Source organism: Eschrichtius robustus, chromosome 16 (assembly GCF_028021215.1).
Source record: "Eschrichtius robustus isolate mEscRob2 chromosome 16, mEscRob2.pri, whole genome shotgun sequence".
Lineage (NCBI taxonomy): Eukaryota > Metazoa > Chordata > Mammalia > Artiodactyla > Eschrichtiidae > Eschrichtius > Eschrichtius robustus.
In genome coordinates this window covers 89603655-89623534 of record NC_090839.1, presented here as the reverse complement: position 1 = coordinate 89623534, position 19880 = coordinate 89603655, and the positions used below count along the sequence as shown (strand labels likewise).

General features: G+C 52.2%; 2 protein-coding genes across 4 annotated transcripts in view; both read right to left on the bottom strand.

Moving 5' to 3' along the window:
- Positions 1 to 19397, bottom strand: part of RADIL (Rap associating with DIL domain) — a 61163-nt gene extending 41766 nt beyond the window's left edge. The window contains exons 1-2 of one of the 3 annotated variants that reach the window (XM_068565504.1): positions 19299 to 19397; positions 14610 to 15208 (exon numbers count right to left, since the gene is read on the bottom strand). In XM_068565504.1, coding sequence (XP_068421605.1) covers positions 14610 to 15144 — 535 coding nt within the window. In that variant the 5' untranslated portion in view covers positions 15145 to 15208; positions 19299 to 19397. Of the gene's footprint in view, positions 1 to 14609; positions 15209 to 16317; positions 16340 to 19298 lie in introns of those variants that run through there. The other 2 variants (XM_068565503.1, XM_068565505.1) reach the window with 2 other exon arrangements.
- On the bottom strand, positions 1071 to 5251 carry PAPOLB (poly(A) polymerase beta). Its single transcript, XM_068524821.1, has one exon. It carries the CDS (start codon positions 5088 to 5090, stop codon positions 3162 to 3164), a length of 1929 nt encoding a protein of 642 aa, XP_068380922.1. The 5' UTR covers positions 5091 to 5251; the 3' UTR covers positions 1071 to 3161.
- Positions 19398 to 19880: the final 483 nt, after the last annotated feature.

Sequence of the window (19880 nt, the reverse complement as noted above, 5' to 3'; positions counted from 1 at the left end):
TTTCTAATGTTTGAGTGGAAGGTTCTATAACAAATGCCCAATAGATCAGGGACGACAAATGCCAGCTGGGGGGAATGGGTGACAAATCCAGCCCTGGCCATCTGTTTACATATTGTCCAGGGCTGCTTTCACTCTACAAAGGCAGAGTTTGTATAGCCTCACAAAGCTGAAAATATTTCCTATCCGGCCCTTTACAGGAAAAGTCTGCCAAGCACTGTTGTTGTGTTCAAAACTGTTTCCCCTCTACTTTTTTGTCTGCTTAGTATCAATTAATGAAAAGAGTTGTTTAAAAATCTTCTGTGACAATGACACTTTTGGCAATTTCTGTTAATCTTTGCTTTATTTTATGTTGAGGTTATTGTACTAGGTGCAAAAAAAATTAAATTGGTCCCTTTTCCTGCTGCATTATTTCTTCTCTCATTAATGCAGTGGTCCCTTTTGTCCTTGGTAATTATTTTTGCTTTGAAATGTTTGGATAACATTGTTACTGTAACAGCTTTTCATTGGCCTTTTTTCCATTCTTTATGTCTCACATTTTGGGTGTGTCTCTCGTAAATAAAATAGCGTACAGCTGGACTTAGTTTTTCCATGGACTCTTGACAATCTCCACATTTTACTCAGGAAGTTTAGTCCATTTATTATGTATATAGTGACAGATATATTTCGTTTCATTTCCACCACCTTAGATTGTATTTTCTTTCTACACCATTTTCTCTATGCTTCCCACCTCCCCCCCCCCCACCTCTTTCCTGCCTTCTTTTGGATTAAGATTTTTTAAGTCCATTTTTTTTGTACCATCATTGATATGAAGTTTTAACCTTTTCATGTTTTTTCCCTATTATAACATGAATTCGAGACTTCAAGTCGAAAAGTTCATCGGTGACTTTACCCACCAGAACAACAGTAAGAACATCTGAACTGTTATTGTCAGATTTAAACCCCTCTGCTTGCTTCTTTCTTGTTTATTTTTATTGTGTTTTTTCATGGAGAAATACATCATCTGTTTTCAAAATAGTGCTTGAAAAATACAAGGAGTACAGATACTATAAAACAAAGCAAACTCCAGTCATGAGATACTACGCACACCGTATGAAAAAAATAGTCTGATATTCAGGTAACGAAAACTAGAATTAAAAAGCTCCAACTTTCCAGCTTGGTAAAACAAGTACAGTTACACGAAACATTTAATAAACTAATTTTTCCCCGATGTGTGAACAAAATGACAAGACTAACTGTGTGCCTGGCAATTTCAATGACACAATAGCTATTCAAAATACACAGGTACTGTACACACTTCACCTGATTTTATTGTGGTGGAAGGGGACTGCACAGGTAGTGGGAACGCTGTGTATTAGGCGTCAGAAAGTCATGGTGAACAGAAAGTCTCAATTACTGCACAGCCCACAACGGAAATGACTATATTCCAACTTTGGGGGAAATTATTTAAAAGGATAGGGAAAGGGTTTAAGAAGCTGCAGTTTAACATGAAAAACGCACATGTGGTAGAAAGGAACACTGCTGGGAGAAAGGAAGAATCAGAATCAGGCTATTTGGAAAACCTGTTAGGTTTGCTGTGTCCAGATTAGGAAAGACTAAGTTTTCATTCACCTACAACTGTTGAGAAACATGAATGTTCTGCTGCTTAATTATGAGCTCTCTTTTTTTTTTAAAGAAAGGTTATTATTCCGAATCTTTTGCAGGATAAAACAAAAGAGTAGAAAGCTAACTAGATGTCAAGTGCTTGCTAGAAATTTCTGATGTTTCTACATGTAAATTTTACTGATGAATTTTAGGAAGTCATTTACAAATAAAAATTGGTTTAAAATTCTGGAGAAAATGCTTTTTTGCTTACACATTTAAATTAGAAATTAACTTTACTATAAGCAGGTATTCTGTGGAGTATACAAATCTTCTCTTATGTGGAGACCAAATGGCCATCCAAGATGGATAACATGCTTCACAGGAATTACTTTTAGTAAAGCTTTACTAAAATATTAGCCATGTGGCCACAGGACTGTTGGTTTCAAATCATGGTTAAGAAAATACTAGCATACTGAGTTTTCTGTGAAACGATATACAAGCATACCTTGTGCACACAAGCAAAGAGAAGGCGGCGGGGGCAGGGGACACAAAAAGCTTTTTTTCTTTTAGGGCAAATGATTAAGGACAAGAGAAAATGGAGCTTTGTTAGCTCAAGACAGTATCTGCTGTTTGATGGCTGATTGTATGCACTCTGAAACAGTTCTTCAGATAAAACCAATCATTTCTTGATCCTGTCCCATCAAAACCAAACACTTACTAATTACTGTTTCAATGCCAAATATATACCCTAAGAGTTGACATTTCTATTTTAAAGGGTTACAGCTATCTCACAGGGACTGAGCTAGATGTACTTTATGCTTTTTCTGAAGTACAGTCACCACTGCACAATGGTAACCAATCTGAAGATTAATAATGAAGAACACTCTTCAGGAAAAAACTGAAATTCATCAAGCTGAAAAATCTAAAATTTGTTCTACTGTCTAATAAAAATATAAAGTGCATCAACAGCATAAGGAATTCTGACACCAGTTTGTACTGCAAACTTTCCCCAACAATGCATCAAACATCAATCCAGTCCCGATGTCAGTCATGGGTACAAACATAGCTGGAGGGGTTTTTTTTCTCTTTTTCCTCTTTAAGGGCAGGAGTCCTTTGAAATAGCGTTTAACTGTGACTGACACATAAATAATCTGACACATTAATTAACAGTACTTCTGGCTTCACATACTAACCTGGACCTCTGATCAAGATTAGCCCAGTAAAGGAAGTCATCAAATAAGCCTAACAAAGCTATTTTGAACCATATCTAGTTTGGTACCCTTCATTCTTCTCCTTTAGCATTTGAAGACAGCAGGCTGAGTTGGCAGATACTGTTTATGGACCCTTGAGGTTGTTTTTCTCAGTTCAATCTGTTTTACTGAATTCTTGATAATAGGAATAAGATTTGCAGGGAGAGCAGGGATACTGGGAAGGTCTTCACTGGATGTTCCCCATGAGGCCAACAGAGAAGCTGCTGTCTGAATAGTTTCCAATTGAGTCGCACCTGTCTCTTTATGAGACCGGTCCTCTTCTGTTTTGGTTTCCTTGGTCCTTTCTTCTTTGTGACGTGACAATGTCCTCTAGACTCCTATGATAGGATTAGCTATGTTTGCTGCTGCGCTCCCTGAAGGCCTGGGTGGATGGTTGACCAGACGTGTTGAGGAAACAACTCTGGTGACCATGGGCTTCAGTGGTGGAGAAATAGTTGGTTGTGGGGCAGTCTGAGGGATGCTTTCGCTGGACGTGCCCCCTGGGCTGTCGCTGGGATTTGCTTGTTGCAAGGAAACTTCAGGAACCTGTACGCCGGTCACAGATGCTGCCATCATAGCCGGGGCAGAAATGCTTCTGCCCTGAGCGCTGCCAGTCACTGGGCCAGTCTTCATAGAGCCAGGAAGTGAAGACACAGACATGCTGTCTTCACTGTCTACAGACAAGTCGAGGCTGCCGTCATCCAAAGCTGTCAGTCTGACACCTTCCATCGAGTGTGTTTTCTTTTTCTGAAGCACGTGATTAGGTAGTAGTTGATGGAGTTCCTTTCTTCTCAAATGCATTGCAGCAATTTTCATATCCATCTCAAACATCTTACTATTTATCGCTTGCCTATAAACTGTATCTGTGAAAGACTGGATATCATAGGTGAGATCAATACTGAGAACGTCAGAGTTTTCTGGCTTTTTTAACACTAACCCAATCACCCACATTGTACGAAATCCTTCCCTGTCAGGATTTTCCTTGGGTGCTGGAAACGACTGAGGATTCACATGTGCCAGTGTAATAAATTCATTCTTCTCCAAGCTTCCAACCAGGATTCGGATTTTTGATTCCACCAAGCCCACCCATTCTAGATGTTGTTTTTCTGTTGGCGCGCTTGCTAGAAGTACAATATAATGCTTGTACTTTTGAAAGAAGCTGGGAGCTTCAAAAAGTTTGCACCACTCTGCCTTACTCAGCAAAATCTCATGTGTGATAGCAAGCCCTTGCTTAAACTCCTCAATCATGACCATCCTTGTTGAAACAGACACGTTGTACGTGGAGTTCTGCTGTGGGTACGCTGGTGTAATTATAGGCATGAGATGGTACCTATCGCTGGGATTTACTCTTGGGTCCCAGACAGGCAAATTAAGATTCCGTTCTTCAGGCTCTTTCAGTAGCACTGGATTTGGCCATTCCCATTCAGAAAACACCAAGAAAAATTTACGTACAAGAGTTGATGCTATCGCATTTGGATAAAGCTGGCAAGTTCTTGCTACTAGCATCGCCCAGGAAACACCTCCTAAGAAACCTAATATATTGGAATAGATATTGTGGCATTTGGCCCACAACTTGATGGCTCTCAGAGTTAATCTGAAGTTGTCAATGTCTGGTACTAGATGTAAAATCTCATCAGTTACCCGGCAACCATTAAGACTTCTTATGCACCTAATATCTAAATTTTTAAGCAGACTGTCATCTCTTAGGTCCAAATCTTCTGGAATAGTCTGCAGTGCTAATCTTGCAAACAAAATATCAATCTCTATCCCATCAAAACACAGTTTGATAACTGGTACAAATGCCTCTTCAACAGCCCTTAAATCCTTTACTTCTTCATGTAGTTTCAATTTACCATAGAAGGAGGTGAAAAAATCGCTTCGATCAACATGTCTTGGTGCCACGCACAACGCGTCGATATCTGCACCTTTCGTATGCACCCCTAATCTATAAGAACCGAATGTAAAGATTTTCCCGCCAACGTTTTCTATTACAGCTTGTGGAAGACTCTTGCTTTCACTGATTTCTCGTATCCATTCCTTTACCAGGTTATTTAATTTCTCCAAAATTAAAATCCTGCGCTGTAGTTCCTCTTCCTCTTCAAAAACCCCAAAGGGCTTCAGGGTTTCAATTAATTTCTGGGTAAGTATGCAGTCAGTCTCCCTGGGGGGTGCTAAACTGATGGGGGAGGAGATGCCATAGTGCTTGGGCGGCGGCGGGGTCTGTTGTGATCCCGGGGTGGTCACCGGAAACGGCATCATCTCTAGCGCTGGCCCCGCCACGCCGCGTCCCCCGCCACCGCGACCTCCGCGGCCGCCGCCCGGGTCATGGTCCGCTGAGGCGGGAGGGGCGGGGCTCCTACCAGCCCAGGTCCGACCCGCACCCGCTCCGCTCCCGCCGCTTCAAGCGCCTCTCCGCCGTCCCCTCAGCCCCAATATGGCGCCGGGGCCCTAGCTGCTGCGCTCTAGAACGCCCACGCACGCCACGCCGCGCGCCACGCACGCCACGCGCCGCGCGTGCCACGTATGCCACGGCGCACGCGCGCACGCAGAGCATCATGGGGGCCGTAGTTTCCAGGTCTCCGCCGCGGCTTCTGGCCGGTGGGGGCGGGCACGGCCGCGCCCCGGGGTTCGGCCCTGTTATAACTGTTTTAGACGTTTGCCCAGACCTACCGTCCAACTCCTTGCTCGCCATTCTCTACACCTCGGGTCTCCTTCCTCTCCAGTGGCATCTTCAGGTGGCCTTTGCCCTCTGGCCCATCCTTCAGAATCCCTCTATGGCAGGGTCCGTTGGTGGGAAGCAGCTCCGTGGCATCCTCCGTGGCCCGGCGCCTGGGTGGTGGGGCAGCCAGGACCGCAACTCTGGGTTCTCGGTCCTGTTCTCTCCAGCTCTGAAGGTCCCACCGGCTGACCTCTGGTTTCTGCGGTTCCGGCTGGGGAGGCTGCTGCTCGCCTGTCTTTTCTTCTCGGCGACTGTAAAAATCTCTGAAGTGTCCTGCAGCATCACCACTAGGCAGCAAGGGGTAAACTTTTCGTTTATCTTACAGAGGCAGCACTGTGATTCCTGATTCGGAAGACTGGTGCTTTTCATCCCATGCTCCCGGATGACTCTCAGGCATGTCCGTGGAGTATGCCCTCACCCCATTCTCTTGATCCTCTTCACGTGGACATGGGACAGACCTTCTCATCCTGTTTCCCGTGTCTCTCAACCCATGTTTCTGTCTGCGTGATGCCAGGTCTACCTCGTTCTCTAATTCTCTTCAGTTATATTTAGTCTGCTGTTTAAGCCATCGTTGAAGTAATAACCATTTGCAAACTTGCATTTTTATTACTAAAAGCATTATCTTGTTCTTTTCCAAATCTTCCTTGCCTTTTGGGATGACATTCTGTTCTTTCCTGTTTTCTTTCTACCTTTTATTTCATTAAACATTTTAAAAATACGTACTCAATATTTTATATCTAATGGTTCCAATTCCTAAGTTCTTGAGAATCTGATTCTACAGTTTGTTTTCTACTGACTCTTTTCAAGAAGCATCACTTCAAGTGTCTCGTAATTTTGGATTGTTAGCTCGTCTCTGGCCAGGCTTGGGATGCCTGTGTAGATGTCCTTCCAAAGAGGATTTACTTTGTTTCTATCTGATGTCCTTGTACACTATCAAATTATGTACACAGTAATTGAATTTCTTATCCAGATCACTTAAGTAGTGCAATTTTGAACCCCAAACACCTGAGAGGAAAGGTGATTTTCAATTCTAGGAAAGAGTAGTTTTTCCCACCCAGAGCCCAGGTCAAGAGCGATAATAACTCTTTGTCATCTCCTTTTACCAGGTAGCAGATTCTTCCTATTCTGTCTTCTCATTCAATGTGTCACCCTTTACAGTTTCCCAATATATGTGAGGGTCTCAGTCCCAACTTTCTACTTCCTAAGGTCCCAAGGCTCTGTGTCTCTTTCTCGGACAGCTATTAAACTTAAATTTCTTGGTTATAAAGACTGGCAAGAGCCTGTGGGGCAATTGTAGCTTCATAATCAGCTAAGATTCTAACGTTTCAAGGTCCTCATTTTGTTTTGTTTTGTTTTTTCATCCTTAGGGATTACTTTACTTTGGGGGGATACTCAGCTGTGCATCTAAAAGGAGAATTGTTATAGTTCAGCCAGCACTTCCAGGTACTTTATATAGAAAGATCTTCTAGGATAATTAACCTCACATATTGCCAGTACCAATTTCTCAACCTATTTCAACATGGTTTGCATGCTTAACATTCCAGCAGCACAGCTATCAGTAAGGTATTTGGTGACCTCCATTTTGCTCAATCCAATGACCTGCACCTTTTCTGACCTACAGTAGCCTCACATTGGCCTCCACGGCACCACACTCTTTTGTTGTCTTGTACATCTCTGGCCTCCCCTTGGTCTCATTTGCTCCTCCATTACTTTGCCTCTACAGTTGGAGTTCTTCCAGTTTCCATATTAAGCCTTCAACTCTTCTCATTGTATATATATTTACTACCGGGTCAATCTATCAATTTTCACAGCTTAAAATATCACCTATTAACAGCTTAATGTAAGTTTACTCTTCTGAGCTCCAGATCCATATCATCTGACATCCCATCTACCACCTCCGTTTGGATGTCTCAAACTTAACACAGTCTAAAGAGAACTCTTACTCTTCCCTCGATAACTTGTTTCTCTCTTGGGAGTCACCACTTTGGTAAATGGCATCTCCATCTACCCAACTGCTCATATCAGAAACCTGGGAGTCATTCTTGACGACCCCCCCCCCTCTTTCTCATCTTCAACATCTAGTCCATTTACAAATATTGATGATTCTACCTCCAGAATACATTTGGGATTCATCAACTTCTCTCTACCTGCTTCCTCATAACTCTAATCCAAGCTACCATCAATTTTCACCTAGACTCCTACAATAAATTAATCTATTACTGACTTTTCGAAGTATATTTTTACCCAGTAGCCACAGTGGTCTTTTAACCCCTTCAGTGGCCTCTCATTTAACCCCTTCAGTGGCCTCTCATTAGTCTAAAGTCCAAAATACCTAACAACCCCTGACCATCTCTCCAGCTTCACCTCCCACAATTTCCCCCACCCTCCAGCCACATCGCCTTTCGGTGCCCTGCATTTATTTCATTCTCTCTCATCTCTGGGTCTTTGCACAATGCTGTTCCCTTTGCCCAGAAAGCTCTTCCTGCCCCACTTACTGTCTACTACTCTTCACCTGCTTAGTTTTGTCAACTTTGAGATTGGCTTAAATTTCATCTCCTCACAGAGAATTTCCCTAACCTCCCTGCTAAATTAGCACCTGTACTTTTCTTTCATAGAACATATCACAATTTGTAAGTCTCCGTTTTTCGAGTGATTGTTTCTTTGTCTTTATTTGCCACTGTAGACCCTTAGAGCCATGAGAACAAGATCTGTTTGTTTTGTCAACTGCTATATACTTGATCAGTACCTGATCAACTACCTACCATAGTAGCACTCAACAAATATTTGCTGACAAATAAATAAATGAATAAGCACAACAAAGAAAATTCTTTCACCTTCAAATCACTGGCTAATCAATATCCAAAAGACCCATCTCTTGAGTTTTAGTTTAGGTAGAGGGACAGTTTCAAAGCCACACACTGTGACTCTGGGGAAATCATTTCACGACTCGGTTCACGCTGCTCGCGTCAGTCGGCTGCAGGGAGTTTCTCTGGCTGCGTGACTCCAGCACCTCACTATCCTGCAGCTCCTTTTGATTTTTAACATATTCCCAGGGGAGATTTTCGAGGGTCGGGGGCTCATACCCAATGCTTAAGGATGTGGAAGGGCCACACAAGAAAGCATGCCAGTGTCGTGGCAGCTTTTCTGGAGAAGCTGCTGTCCCGCGGTGCTTACTAAGAAATGAAACAGACATATCTATAATCCAGAAACTCCATTCCCTGGAGATGACCCCCAGAGAACTCTGCACAGGCCCTCGAGAGGGTCATCATGCCTTTGTCTGTAGTACGAAAGAGCTGGATGCAACCTGAGAGCCCATGATTAGGAGAATGGATAATGGGGTATACGCAAGTGATGGGAAACTATGTCTCAAGAAAAAGCAAGGAGCTGGATTTACATACAGCACCATGGGTAGAGCTAAATCTTAGCTACAGAATGTTCTTAGTTAAAAACAAAGCTTAAACTTTGATACAGTCGAATTCATCTACCCTTCCCCCTACGGTTTGCACCTTTGAAGCCTTATTTATGAAATCTTTCTTTTGGCTGTATAACTTTACCTCTGACTTGTAGGTTTTTAATGCATTTGGAATAAGGATCCCACTTGACTTTTCCTTCCCTGCAATGTCCACCCTGGCCGTACTTTGGCCAATGCCTATTATGTTTTGTGTCTTTCAAACATTTTATGCCAGTTCTGATCTCCCCCTGTGTTCAGCACCGAGCGTCCGGAGGTTCCTTGGCCAGAAGTCTCCCGAGCGAGGACGGGGTGCTGCCAGCCAGGCCCCAGGTGGGCAACACCAGGCTCGGGAGAACGGGGCTGCTAGGCCTCCTTCCGACACCGCGCTCCTACGTGAAACTGAAAACTAGGAATTTTTTTTTTTTTTTTTTTTTTTTTTATGAAACTGGCTATTAGCAGCTAACCATTCAACTTTATGTTCTCTTTGAATTGAAAGTCCTCAAAAATGTCTTTTAAGTTCAATTAGTTTTCTAGTTTTAGACTGATGGAAAAAGTTGGGCATTGTTTTGTTTCCCCCAAACTACATAAAATAAACATTCCCCTCAACGACGGTATCACTGAGAATATGCTCAGAGGAAGTCTCACTCAACAGGCAGCTACTCTTCAATAAAAGGAGAAAAGAATCCAGATCGCCTCGTTCATCCTGAGGTAAGTGTTATTGAAAATCAGATTCGTGGCGGGAGGAGAAAAACATCCAAAGAAAACAGCACAGAGAGGTTGGGGGACTCAAGGAGACAGAATTCACGGCGCACAACCAGCAGATGGAGACAGCGGAGGCTTTGCGAGGCGCCTGAACATCCCTGTGTAGTCGGGGCTCAGGCCCATCTGCCCGTCTGTGGATGACGGCAAACACCCCCAAAGTCAGGCACTCAGACGACACACCTGCCGCCACCACTCCAGCCGGCCTTGGAAGAGAAGGGAGGCTGGTGGGTCACACCGTCGGCGCCAGAGCAGCGCTCCTCCTCACTCAAGCCCCCACCGGCACTAGTGGGCAGCCATGCCGTCTGCACGCCACTCCCAACCTGCCCTCCCCCATCCCCCCACCCCCGCAAAGAAAACCAATTCCATCCCTGGAGTCTTGGATGCTCCCGGAAGCAGCCGAGACTCACAGAGGAGCTTGCTCTTCTAATTTGCATCCACCCTTAAACAGGCATTTAACAAGCACCTACTGTATGCCAGACCACACAGACACTGAAGGGCAATTTGTGACAAGCCCAGTGCTGATGCAGAAATGTCCTTGCAGAGAGAACCTCAAGCCTCGGCGGCTTTTATAAACCCTCTAAGCTCGTCTCCTCGGAAGAGGGCACCCAGAGCCAAGGAGGCCCTGCCTTCCAGCATCGGAAAAAGGCCGGCCTCTGAGGGCCGTGGTAGGCCACCCAGGAACGCATCCACCGGCACAGAAAGAAGCTCGCACTTCCCCTCCTCAAGGCACCCAAGTCCCTCAGACGGCGCCCCCATGAGAGCCAGCCTGGGCTGACGGTCCCGGGGCACAAGGCCACCGGCCCCTACGGGAGGCGCAGGGCGTGGCCAACAGACTGAGTTCCTCCAAAGAGTCCAGGCCACCGGGTCCAAATCGGTGGTTCCCACCCGTGGGCGAGCTTGCCCCCAGGACACTCAGCAAGGCCCAGAGGCGGCTGTGGTTGTCATGACTGGTAGGGGTGCCGCATGCATCTAGCGGGCCGGGCCTGGGACACGGCTAAACGCCCTACAAGGCACAGGGCGGTCCCCTACAGCGAGGAACTGCTGGCCCAAAGTGCCGACGGGGCTGAGGCTGAGAATCCAGTTTACAAGCTCTCTTCCATCCTGGGAACACAAATAAACCCTGCCCTCTCGCCCTTCCCCAGCCGCTGACAAAAACCACATGGCCCGCCCTCCCTCCCCAGAGGGAGCAGAAGCGATTACTGTCGTTATCTCTGGGCACCAGCCCAGAGCCCGCTCGGGGCACGGGCCCCACAAGCCAGCCCTCTGGGAACACGCGCGAGGGCTCTGCAGCCCCGCCCACGCCAGCCGCCGGCTCCCGGGGCTCGCTCACTCACGACATTCTGATCCTCTGGAGATCACTGAGAAGCTGGCAGCTGGGAAAGGCAATATTTATGGAAAACAAACGCCAAAATGCCTGAGCGCATTACCTCGGGCGCAAAACCATGGCCCAAACCGTTCAGGGGAACCGGGTGGATTCTTCCTTCAGTGCCCTCGGGAAGTGCCTGGTACAGCCGCTTCTGCCACCTGCCCTGCTGGGGCGTGTCCCAGTTCACCCGAGGGGGCCTGCGGTGGGCTCCCAGCCCCAAGAGCCTAGAGGACGCTCGCAGTGGGCTTTTAACGTGAAATGAGCGAGCCCCAGCTCACTGGCACGGGGTGGGTCTTCTGCCGTGGGAACGATCCGGGAACGAAGAAGATCACTGTGACTGTTCAGTAATCTGAAGCCTGGGGAGGCCGGCATTCGTTCCCGTGCGCACGCGTGCCCGCACATGCACGCGTGCTCGCACACGCACACGTGTGCACGCACACACACGCGTGCCCGCACAGGCGGTCCCTTCCTTTTGCACGCTTTGCCAGGGGAACGGGGACAACATCACGTGTCCTCGGGGAAAGAAGAAGGGAATCAGGGTGCCTGGAGCCTGCTCTGCGCTGGGTCCCCATCCTCCGCAACAGTAAACCCCCCACCCCGTGGACCCCGAGCTCCCCGCAGCCGGTGCCACCTCACAGCGACACTCAGGCCGCCCGGGGCGCCAGCAGCATTTGGGGCTCATCGCAGACAGGCCGCCCAGGAGGTGAGGAGCCCCCTTCCCTGGACACAAGACCACAGGTGTCAGGAACGTGGGCAGAAGCCGCCGGGGGAAAAGCGGCCAGAGGGGCTGGAGGTTCCGTCTCATCATCAACGTAAGGCAGCTGGCACCCACCCGACACCAGCACCCTTCACTCCTCCTCCTTCAAATCTCTCTGTGGTTCCCACCGTCGTGAGGAGGCAGGGGGTCTGGGACCTTGGGGGTGTGCTAGGAGATGAGCGGGCATCTGCAGAGCGGGAGGGGCCGCGTTGGATTCCTTACACAGGGGAACAAGGCAGAGCGTGAGTGTGTGTTCACGTGCATGAGTGGGACAGCACGTGTGTGCATCCTTGTATCATCAGGATCCCCAGACAGACCCTGATGCAAAGGTCCCGGGCTCTGGAGAAGCTCCGCCCGCAACCTGTGGAGCAGGGCTGGACGGGACGGGCCCCACTGCAGGGTCCTCAGCACCGGGCTCTGCGCCTCGGTAGCTGGCGAAGGGGACAGCACGGCCAGGAGGCACAGAGCACCCAGGCCACGCCCTAGTCAGAGGCTGGCCAGGAAGGCCGACTCCCTGGGGCCCGGGAAGCCTGCTCCAGGCAGGTAACACAACCCACTTCCAGCCCAAAGAAGTGTGTCAGTGAGACCTGTCCGGTTCAATAGACTCTTTCTTTGAAAGGTTTCGCAAAGCCACCACCAAGTTGAATACGCTGCAGGCCTTCTCCTGCCTGGACGAACGTAAAAGGAACAGGTCTAAAAGGGGTCTATGAACAGGAGCACAAAGCCCTGCTCCCCGCAGATGGCGGCCAGCCTCGTGGTCACCCTGCTCCCCCCCACCCCCCGGCCGGAGCGATCACCCATGTGACACAGAGCAGGCCTTCCAGGGCCCACCCGGGACCCGAGGCACAGCGACCTGCAGGACAGGCAGGGCTGGCCTGGCCCACGCGCTCTTTGCTCCCCGTTCAGCAGAGAAAACACGGGGCAGGACAGTGACGGAGAGCTGAACGCTCGCCCTCTCCACCCACGTGACGCAGCCCCTTACAGGGCTCCGAGAGCGAGGAGGGGAAGGGACCCGGCCTCCGGAGCACGGCGAGGCGGGGTCAGGACAAAATCCAAACCCGTGCAGCCGGGCCTGTGGGCGGGGCGTTCAGGCGCGTGTCCAAGGAGAGTTAAAAACAATAACACAGGGCTTCCCTGGTGGTGCAGTGGTTGAGAATCCGCCTGCCAACGCAGGGGACACAGGTTCAATCCCTGGTCCGGGAAGATCCCACATGCCGCAGAGCAACTGGGCCCGTGAGCCACAACTACTGAGCCTGCGCGTCTGGAGCCTGTGCTCCGCAACAAGAGAGGCCGCGACAGTGAGAGGCCCGCGCACCGCTATGAAGAGTGGCCCCCGCTTGCCGCAACTAGAGAAAGCCCTTGCACAGAAACAAAGACCCAACACAGCCAAAAATAAAAATAAATAAATAAATTTAAAAAAAACACACAATAACACAACATTGTAAGTCAACTATCTTCAAAAAGATTAATTTTTTTTAAATAGTTAAAAAAAAAACCCGAACAAACAAAAAACAACCCAGTAACATCAGCTACTCATTGGTCAGTTTTTCCTTATCCCCCATGCCTGCAACTCTGCACATCAGTGATAAAACACTCCACCACCCCCCCCATCAGAGGGACCCCCAACCCCGTCCTTGGTCCACCCCTGCCTGTGAGCGCACAGAACAACCGCACGCAGGAGGCGGTCAGGACGCACGGCCGAGCAGAGAGCTCTGCACACACCACTGCACCAGCTCTGGGATCACTGGATCCTCCAGATCACGAGACTGAGGCCAGAAGCGCCGCCGAGAGCCCACCACCAACCGCAGTGGCCCTGTCAGGCCCCAGCGTGCCACACCTCGTCTTCACACCCTAAAGGCACAACGTGGGTTTCACACCAGAGGAGAACCAGAGAACATGAGCATTCACGACACCTGGGGACACACACAAAACGTCAGCGAGGGCTCAAGTCCCTCGACCCCGCAGCACCACGAGACCGAGTGACAAGTCTCCTGAGGCCACTGAACGTCCTCTGCTCTGAGCCACACGTAAGACCAGTGCACTTGCTCATGTAAAGCCACCATTTTCTCTAGCAAACTAAGAAAAAGTCAAGTATGACCTGAGATACACTTAAGAGTCTTTGGGCATTTGGAAAAAAACCCATTTTTTATGGCGCTTCCCTATTAAGATAATGAGTGTCTTTCCACCAAGTGAATAAAAGCCAGATGCAGAGCAGTGGCCCGCAGGGCCTGGAGCACCCCGGCCCAGGGCAGGGACTCAGCGCTGCCCCCAGCACGACCTCCACTGCCCCGGTGCGCCCCCCAACGCACCGCACCTCCGGAGACCCGCTTCCCCCACCGGCTTCGCATCCGCTTGCCCCTGAGATTGCCCCGGCGCCTCGGGCACTGAGGGGCTTTCTGTACCGCATGTGCCGCCTGCAGGGGACAAGGTCCTCTCTGCGGCCAATGACACGCTTGCCAGACCCCTGGACGGTCATTTTCAACCGAAAGGAGAAATCGCCCCACGGCACTGCAAGACGCCATGAGGAGCACGGAAGGACCACCAGCAGGTGCCCTGCAGTGTACACAAACCGCACGGCCAAGACAGCCCCGCAGAGGGGGAAGCAGAAGAGTCAGTCCCCAAACGCCGCCGCCGGGGCAGAGGCCAACTGTCCTCCTCCGACAAACACGCCTTCCCGGCACTTCCCGGAACGGCGCCCGCGCCTTCTCCTCGCCCCTCCTCACCTGCCGTCACGGTGTCCACGTCCCTGGCTGCCAGCTCCTCCATCTCCGACCTCTTTCTCAGCTCAAACCTCCGGGACAAGCCTTCTCGGGGTTTCCATAACTCCTGCATCAGGAGGGGCTTCTCGTTGTCGCCGAACACCCGGAAGCCCTCGGCCTGCCACTGCCGCCCGGAGTCGCCGGCCTGGCCCACCACGTCGCACAGCACGTACTGGCCGGCGCGCTCGGGGCTCAGGGCGTAGCGCTCCAGGGCCTCCTTCACCAGCTCCCGGGCGCTGGACGTGCCGGTGGCCAGGACGCTCTTGTAGTGGGTGCCCGTGCACACGCTGTCCCCGAACACCTTCAGGACCCCAGGGGCCGAGAGCTGGGTGGAGAGCTCGGCCGGGTCGTCGCCGGTGCCCAGGCTGGAGCAGGTGGCGTCCAGGTCACGGTACTTGTAGCTCAGCGTCCGGGACAGCACGCTGGACAGCAGCTGGCCCTGCCGCTTCAGCTTGCTCTTGGCGGGTGGGGACATGATGAAGTGGGTCCCATAGAACATGGTGGGCCCGTCTTCACGGACGAGCACCGAGGGCTCTGGCCAACGGCAGGGAAGAGGCCGCGTCCTGGGAGAAAACGAAAGGCGGGTTACCATCGACCAGCAGGGCAGCGGGAGCCCACGAGGCTCAGGGGAACATCAACAGCCTGGACCGGCCGTCTAGGGCCCGGCGCCCCAGCAGAAGCCGCGGACGCAGCACCTCGGCCGGGTCCAACAGTGAGGATACAGCCGAAGCCGGCGGGACCGCGGGGGAAAAAGCAGGTTTGAAGGGGCTGAAACGCCCTTCAAGGAAAGCCATTACTAGGAAGCACAGTGAGGTCACCCAAAGGCAAGACACGAGAAGCCTGGGCACCACGCGCTCCGCGCAGCAAGCTGCCAAGAAACTGGGCCGGCCAGGGTGGGGCTGGGTGGTGCTCGCAGGGCAGAGTCCCGGCGGGGTTGCCCGGCCTCATCTGAGTCAGCCCCCACCTATCCCATTGCACCCAGAGAAAAGTTATAAACAACTCAGAGCGCACAAAGCCCCGTCTTCCTAAACTCCACCTCCCCCACACCACAGCCTATGCTACAGAAAATTCATCACAAACAGCAGTGGAACTAGGCAATCAGGCCAAGTAGCAGCCACACGAGCAGGGCAGTAAGCGACCAGGCATTCAAAACACAAACCCCCCAGGACGCTGCTCCCGGATGATTGGTCCTGGCTTGGAGGAGCCACTTCCCTGGGACGGCAGCACTAGAAGGGACACATGACCACAATGCACACAAAAGGGCCCTTCCAGAAGCAGTGGAGGCATGGCTGGAATGCATGTGTCCACCCACGGTGTCCAGCCTGGCTTTCGGGCACTGGCCAGGCCGGAGAGGCAGTCTTGCCGGGGAAATTAGAAAACAGCTCTGGGACAACAAGGTGTGTCATAAAGTCATGACTCTCGTGCACTTAGTGCCCCAAAGGCGCAGGGTTCCAGAGAGATAGTTCATCAGATCCCCCCCACCCAAAGCTCTGGGGGAGCAGGCGGGCAGAGTAAAAGGAAGATGTCCTGCTTCACAAAAACTAAGGCTTCACAACGAGTTGGTGGAGGCTGAACACCGCCCATCTCCCGACTCTGTGCCCCACTTCCAGTCAGACAGACCAAAGAAGAAAGGTCCATTCTCTAGAAGGCTCTGGAAAGAGTGGCCCAGGACCTGGTGAGAACAGCTCTGGGCACCTGCCATGGACGAACGTCAGCACTGAACTCCGCTATGGTCCTCTCTTTAGCTCTGACTCACTCGTGGTCACAGGCACTGGGAGAGGCTTTCGGGAAGGGGAGGGGACTGCCCAGGGCGGGAAAAATGTCTAGGGAGCCCCCCAAAGAAAAGGACCGACCCGACCCCGAGGGACCCAACAGGGCAAGTGGCCCAGCCTCGACACTGACACTGAACTGGGTTCTTCCCGGCTGGCCCCTGGGCCTCGGTCACACCTGCGACGTCATCACTCCCACCAGGGCTGTCGGGAACGAGCAGCGGACCCGCCCTTCAGTTCCTCTGGAACCAGCCACCAGACATCCTCGGCGAACCCTGCACTCTTCAAAATGCTCTGACAACTTCACGCACCAAAGACTCGGTTCCAAACACTAAGGTCTGCCCCACGGTGGGGGGAGGGTGGGCGGCACTCCTCCTGTGCCTGCAGCCGGCAGCTCACCGTTTACCACGCAGAGCCTTCTACTGTGGACCAGCCTTTGGAAGCCTGAGCCTGCTGAGAGCAGCCAAGTGTCCTAAGCAGAGGAGCATACGAGGGCCTCCGGGCTCGGGGAGTCAAGCTACAAAGGAGTATCTAGCCGGAGGCCGTTTCCCCTCCCCCGAGGAAAGTGCACAGGCCTCCCCGTCAGACGCTGCGGAGCCCAGGGCTGCTTGTGGCTCCCCCCTTGGACCAGTCCAAGGCCCCGGCCGAACTCACAACAGAAGCGTTTCCAGTAGTCCTCACATGACAAGCACACGGCTTGGGTTCGCACACCGCATCGGCAGCTTCAAACCACGGCGCCGTCTGAAAGTCACACAACCCGCCTCAGAAATTTCCAGCACGTGCCTCTGGCCACCACGCATTCCCGGCGGACCTGACCCCTCCACGGACACCTGGCTCACGTCAGGCACAGCCCCGGCGGTCCCGAGCCAAACCCACAGGGGCCCCCAGGGCAGCCCCTGCCACCAGGCAGCGTCTGGCTGGGAAACCTCTGCCTTTGGAGATAATGCCGAGTGTAAATTCAAATACAATGCGGAAAACGGCGGAAACAGTAGAAAACCAGGTCTCAGCAGAAGCCCAACTCCCAGAAAAGTCACGAAGTAAACACGGGGATTTAAAAGGCCCTCAGATACAACGGAGAAGTAAAATGCTGTTTTGCACCCAGGGGTGAACCTTACAGGTTCTGTAAGGTCTGAAGCTTATTCAATTCTGCTTTAATTAACAAAGAAATAGAAAATTACAAATACACAGCTGCTAGGTCCCCTCCCAGGGCCTTGGAAGAGAGCCCACTCCCTCCTTTTCTAGGGCAAAGTTAGCGGCATCACGAAAAGGGGGTAGAAAATGTAGGACAGACTGTGACTCACTCCCTTCCAGTAACTGCTTCATAAGCCCAAAGAAGTCCCAGTAAACACAGACCCTGATCTACTTGATCAGTTTTATCAGGAGGCTCTCTTCTCACGGTCACTCCCTCTGTGGCCATCTTCAGAGAGTAACCACAGAGCGTGGCCACTTGCTCACGTGTGCCCTTCCTCCACAATCACAAAATGCAGAGTACGGCCTCTCCGTCAAAATGGGCCAGATGCGTTTGTGCAAAGGGCAAGAGGAGTGCAGGAGTTTCCTACAGAGCGGAGCACACCCGGGGTCACCAGATCTGTTTTTTCGGAAGCATGACCTGCCTTTTCCTTTTCTGCTCAGTTCTCTCCTCTTTCACACAAATACTCCGAGAAACAGGGGCCCAAGGCTGTAGGTCGCTTGCTGTTGCTTCTCCTGGAGAATGTTTTTCTCGTGTTCTCAAGGAAGAGTCCGATTTCTGATGAAAACAAGCTCAAGTCACAGCAGCGAGTGAGGTCAGTGTGGGGCTGACCAAATGGGTGGAGGGACATGGCCATTCCAACACAGCAATGTGGGATCCATTAGAATTTCCACCAGGGCAGGAAGGGAAGAGGGTAGATTCACAGGCTCTGCTTTATCCCCACTGGCCATAAATCCTATCTTGACAACTCCAGTCAGAGCAACGCTTTTAAATACAAAAATAATTTAATCAGACTTAAATCTGACATGCTAGCCTCTTGAGAGAGGACAGACTTTTTCTGCCAGCGGGATTAAGGGCTGGCTCCTCTCTGGAATGAAGGAGAGGTGGCCCGTGCTAACGGGAGACACCTGTAACTAACCAGAGACACCTGTAATCACTGGTGGGCGGGGACTCGGAAAATTCTTTTCAGCAATTCAGATTAATCAAACACTTGACCAGGTGCTGGGAGCCCGAGTGTCTGGGTCTGCAGCCCCTCCCGAGCCCCAGCGACTGGGTCCCTAATGGGAAAGAATCCAGTTTCTTCTGCAGGGGTCCCCAGGAGCCCCAGCTCTGCATGTTTCCTTAGATGCACTATTTGTCGAGCGGCTGGAAGTGGTACAGAAATAGCTGGGAGACAATGCTTTCAGCTGGCACACGAGTGGGGAACGCGCTGCTGTGTGAACAGGAAAACCGGGACAGGCTGTGGGCCGGGGGATGTCCCCCCAACCCTGGAGGGAACGTACGGACTCCGGCGCCTTGTGCCCACCTGCAGACCTCTCTCCAAGGGGGCCAGAGAGACTGAGGCCCGGGGGACCCCGCCGTTGAGGTGCCAGGCTCCAGGGGTCGCAGGGGGGGTGGCCGCAGCTGACCCCCTGGAACCCGCAGGCTGGGCCGCCCTCGCCCATGTAGCCAGCCTGTGGGACCCGCCCCCCGAGGCCGCACCCGGGTCCCCCCACCAGGAGAGCCGCCTGTTTCCATGGCAGCCGGACAAGCGGAGCCTGGGTGGCCAGAGAAATGCCCCGTGCGGGCCCAGCTGCCCCAGCGCGCGCCCGCGGCCTCCCCGCCCGGCCAGCCTCTGCGCCCGGGAGCCCCGTACGCCACGGAGCGACCCCCGCCTCCGCCGCCGCCGCCGCTCCTCTCGCACCCCGCACTCACCTCCAACACAGCCCGCCGCCGCCGCCGCGTCCCCGAGCGGCTCCCACACCCGCCGTCAGCTGGAGCCCGTGCTCCGGACCGGCGCATGGCGCGGCGCCTCCTGCCGGCAGCCCAAAAGACCAGGCGGGCCCTCGGGAGGGCGGGGCCTATGTGGGTGGTGCCTCGTGCTGGGCGGAGCCGGCGGCTGGAAGAGGAGAGCGCGGGCTCCTCCTGCGGCCACCCAATAGATGGAGCGGGGCCTTGGGGAGGGGCGGGGCCTCCGAGGGACGAGCTACAGGCCCAATGGACGTGGACGAGACCTCGAGGGGGCGGGGCCACCGGGGTGGGCGGGGCGATAAGAAAAGGGCTGGGCCCTGGCTCCTCCTGCGGCCACCCAACGGACGTACACAAGGCCTGGAAGGGGCGGGGCCTAGAGGGGGCGGAGCTGATGAGGGGTAGGGCTGAGCGCCTGCACCACCGGCCAACCAATTAATGGGTGTGAGCGTGGCCTTTAAGGCAGGGAAGGGCGGGGTTGGCTGCGGAGAGGCGGGGCTGTGCGGCGCACCCCTAAGCTTCAGCTCAAGGGGCGGGGCCTATGCAGGG

Excerpts from the sequence above, each read along its gene's own strand:
- PAPOLB (XM_068524821.1), bottom strand. The coding sequence starts at position 5,090 with ATGATGCCGTTTCCGGTGACCACCCCGGGATCACAACAGACCCCGCCG.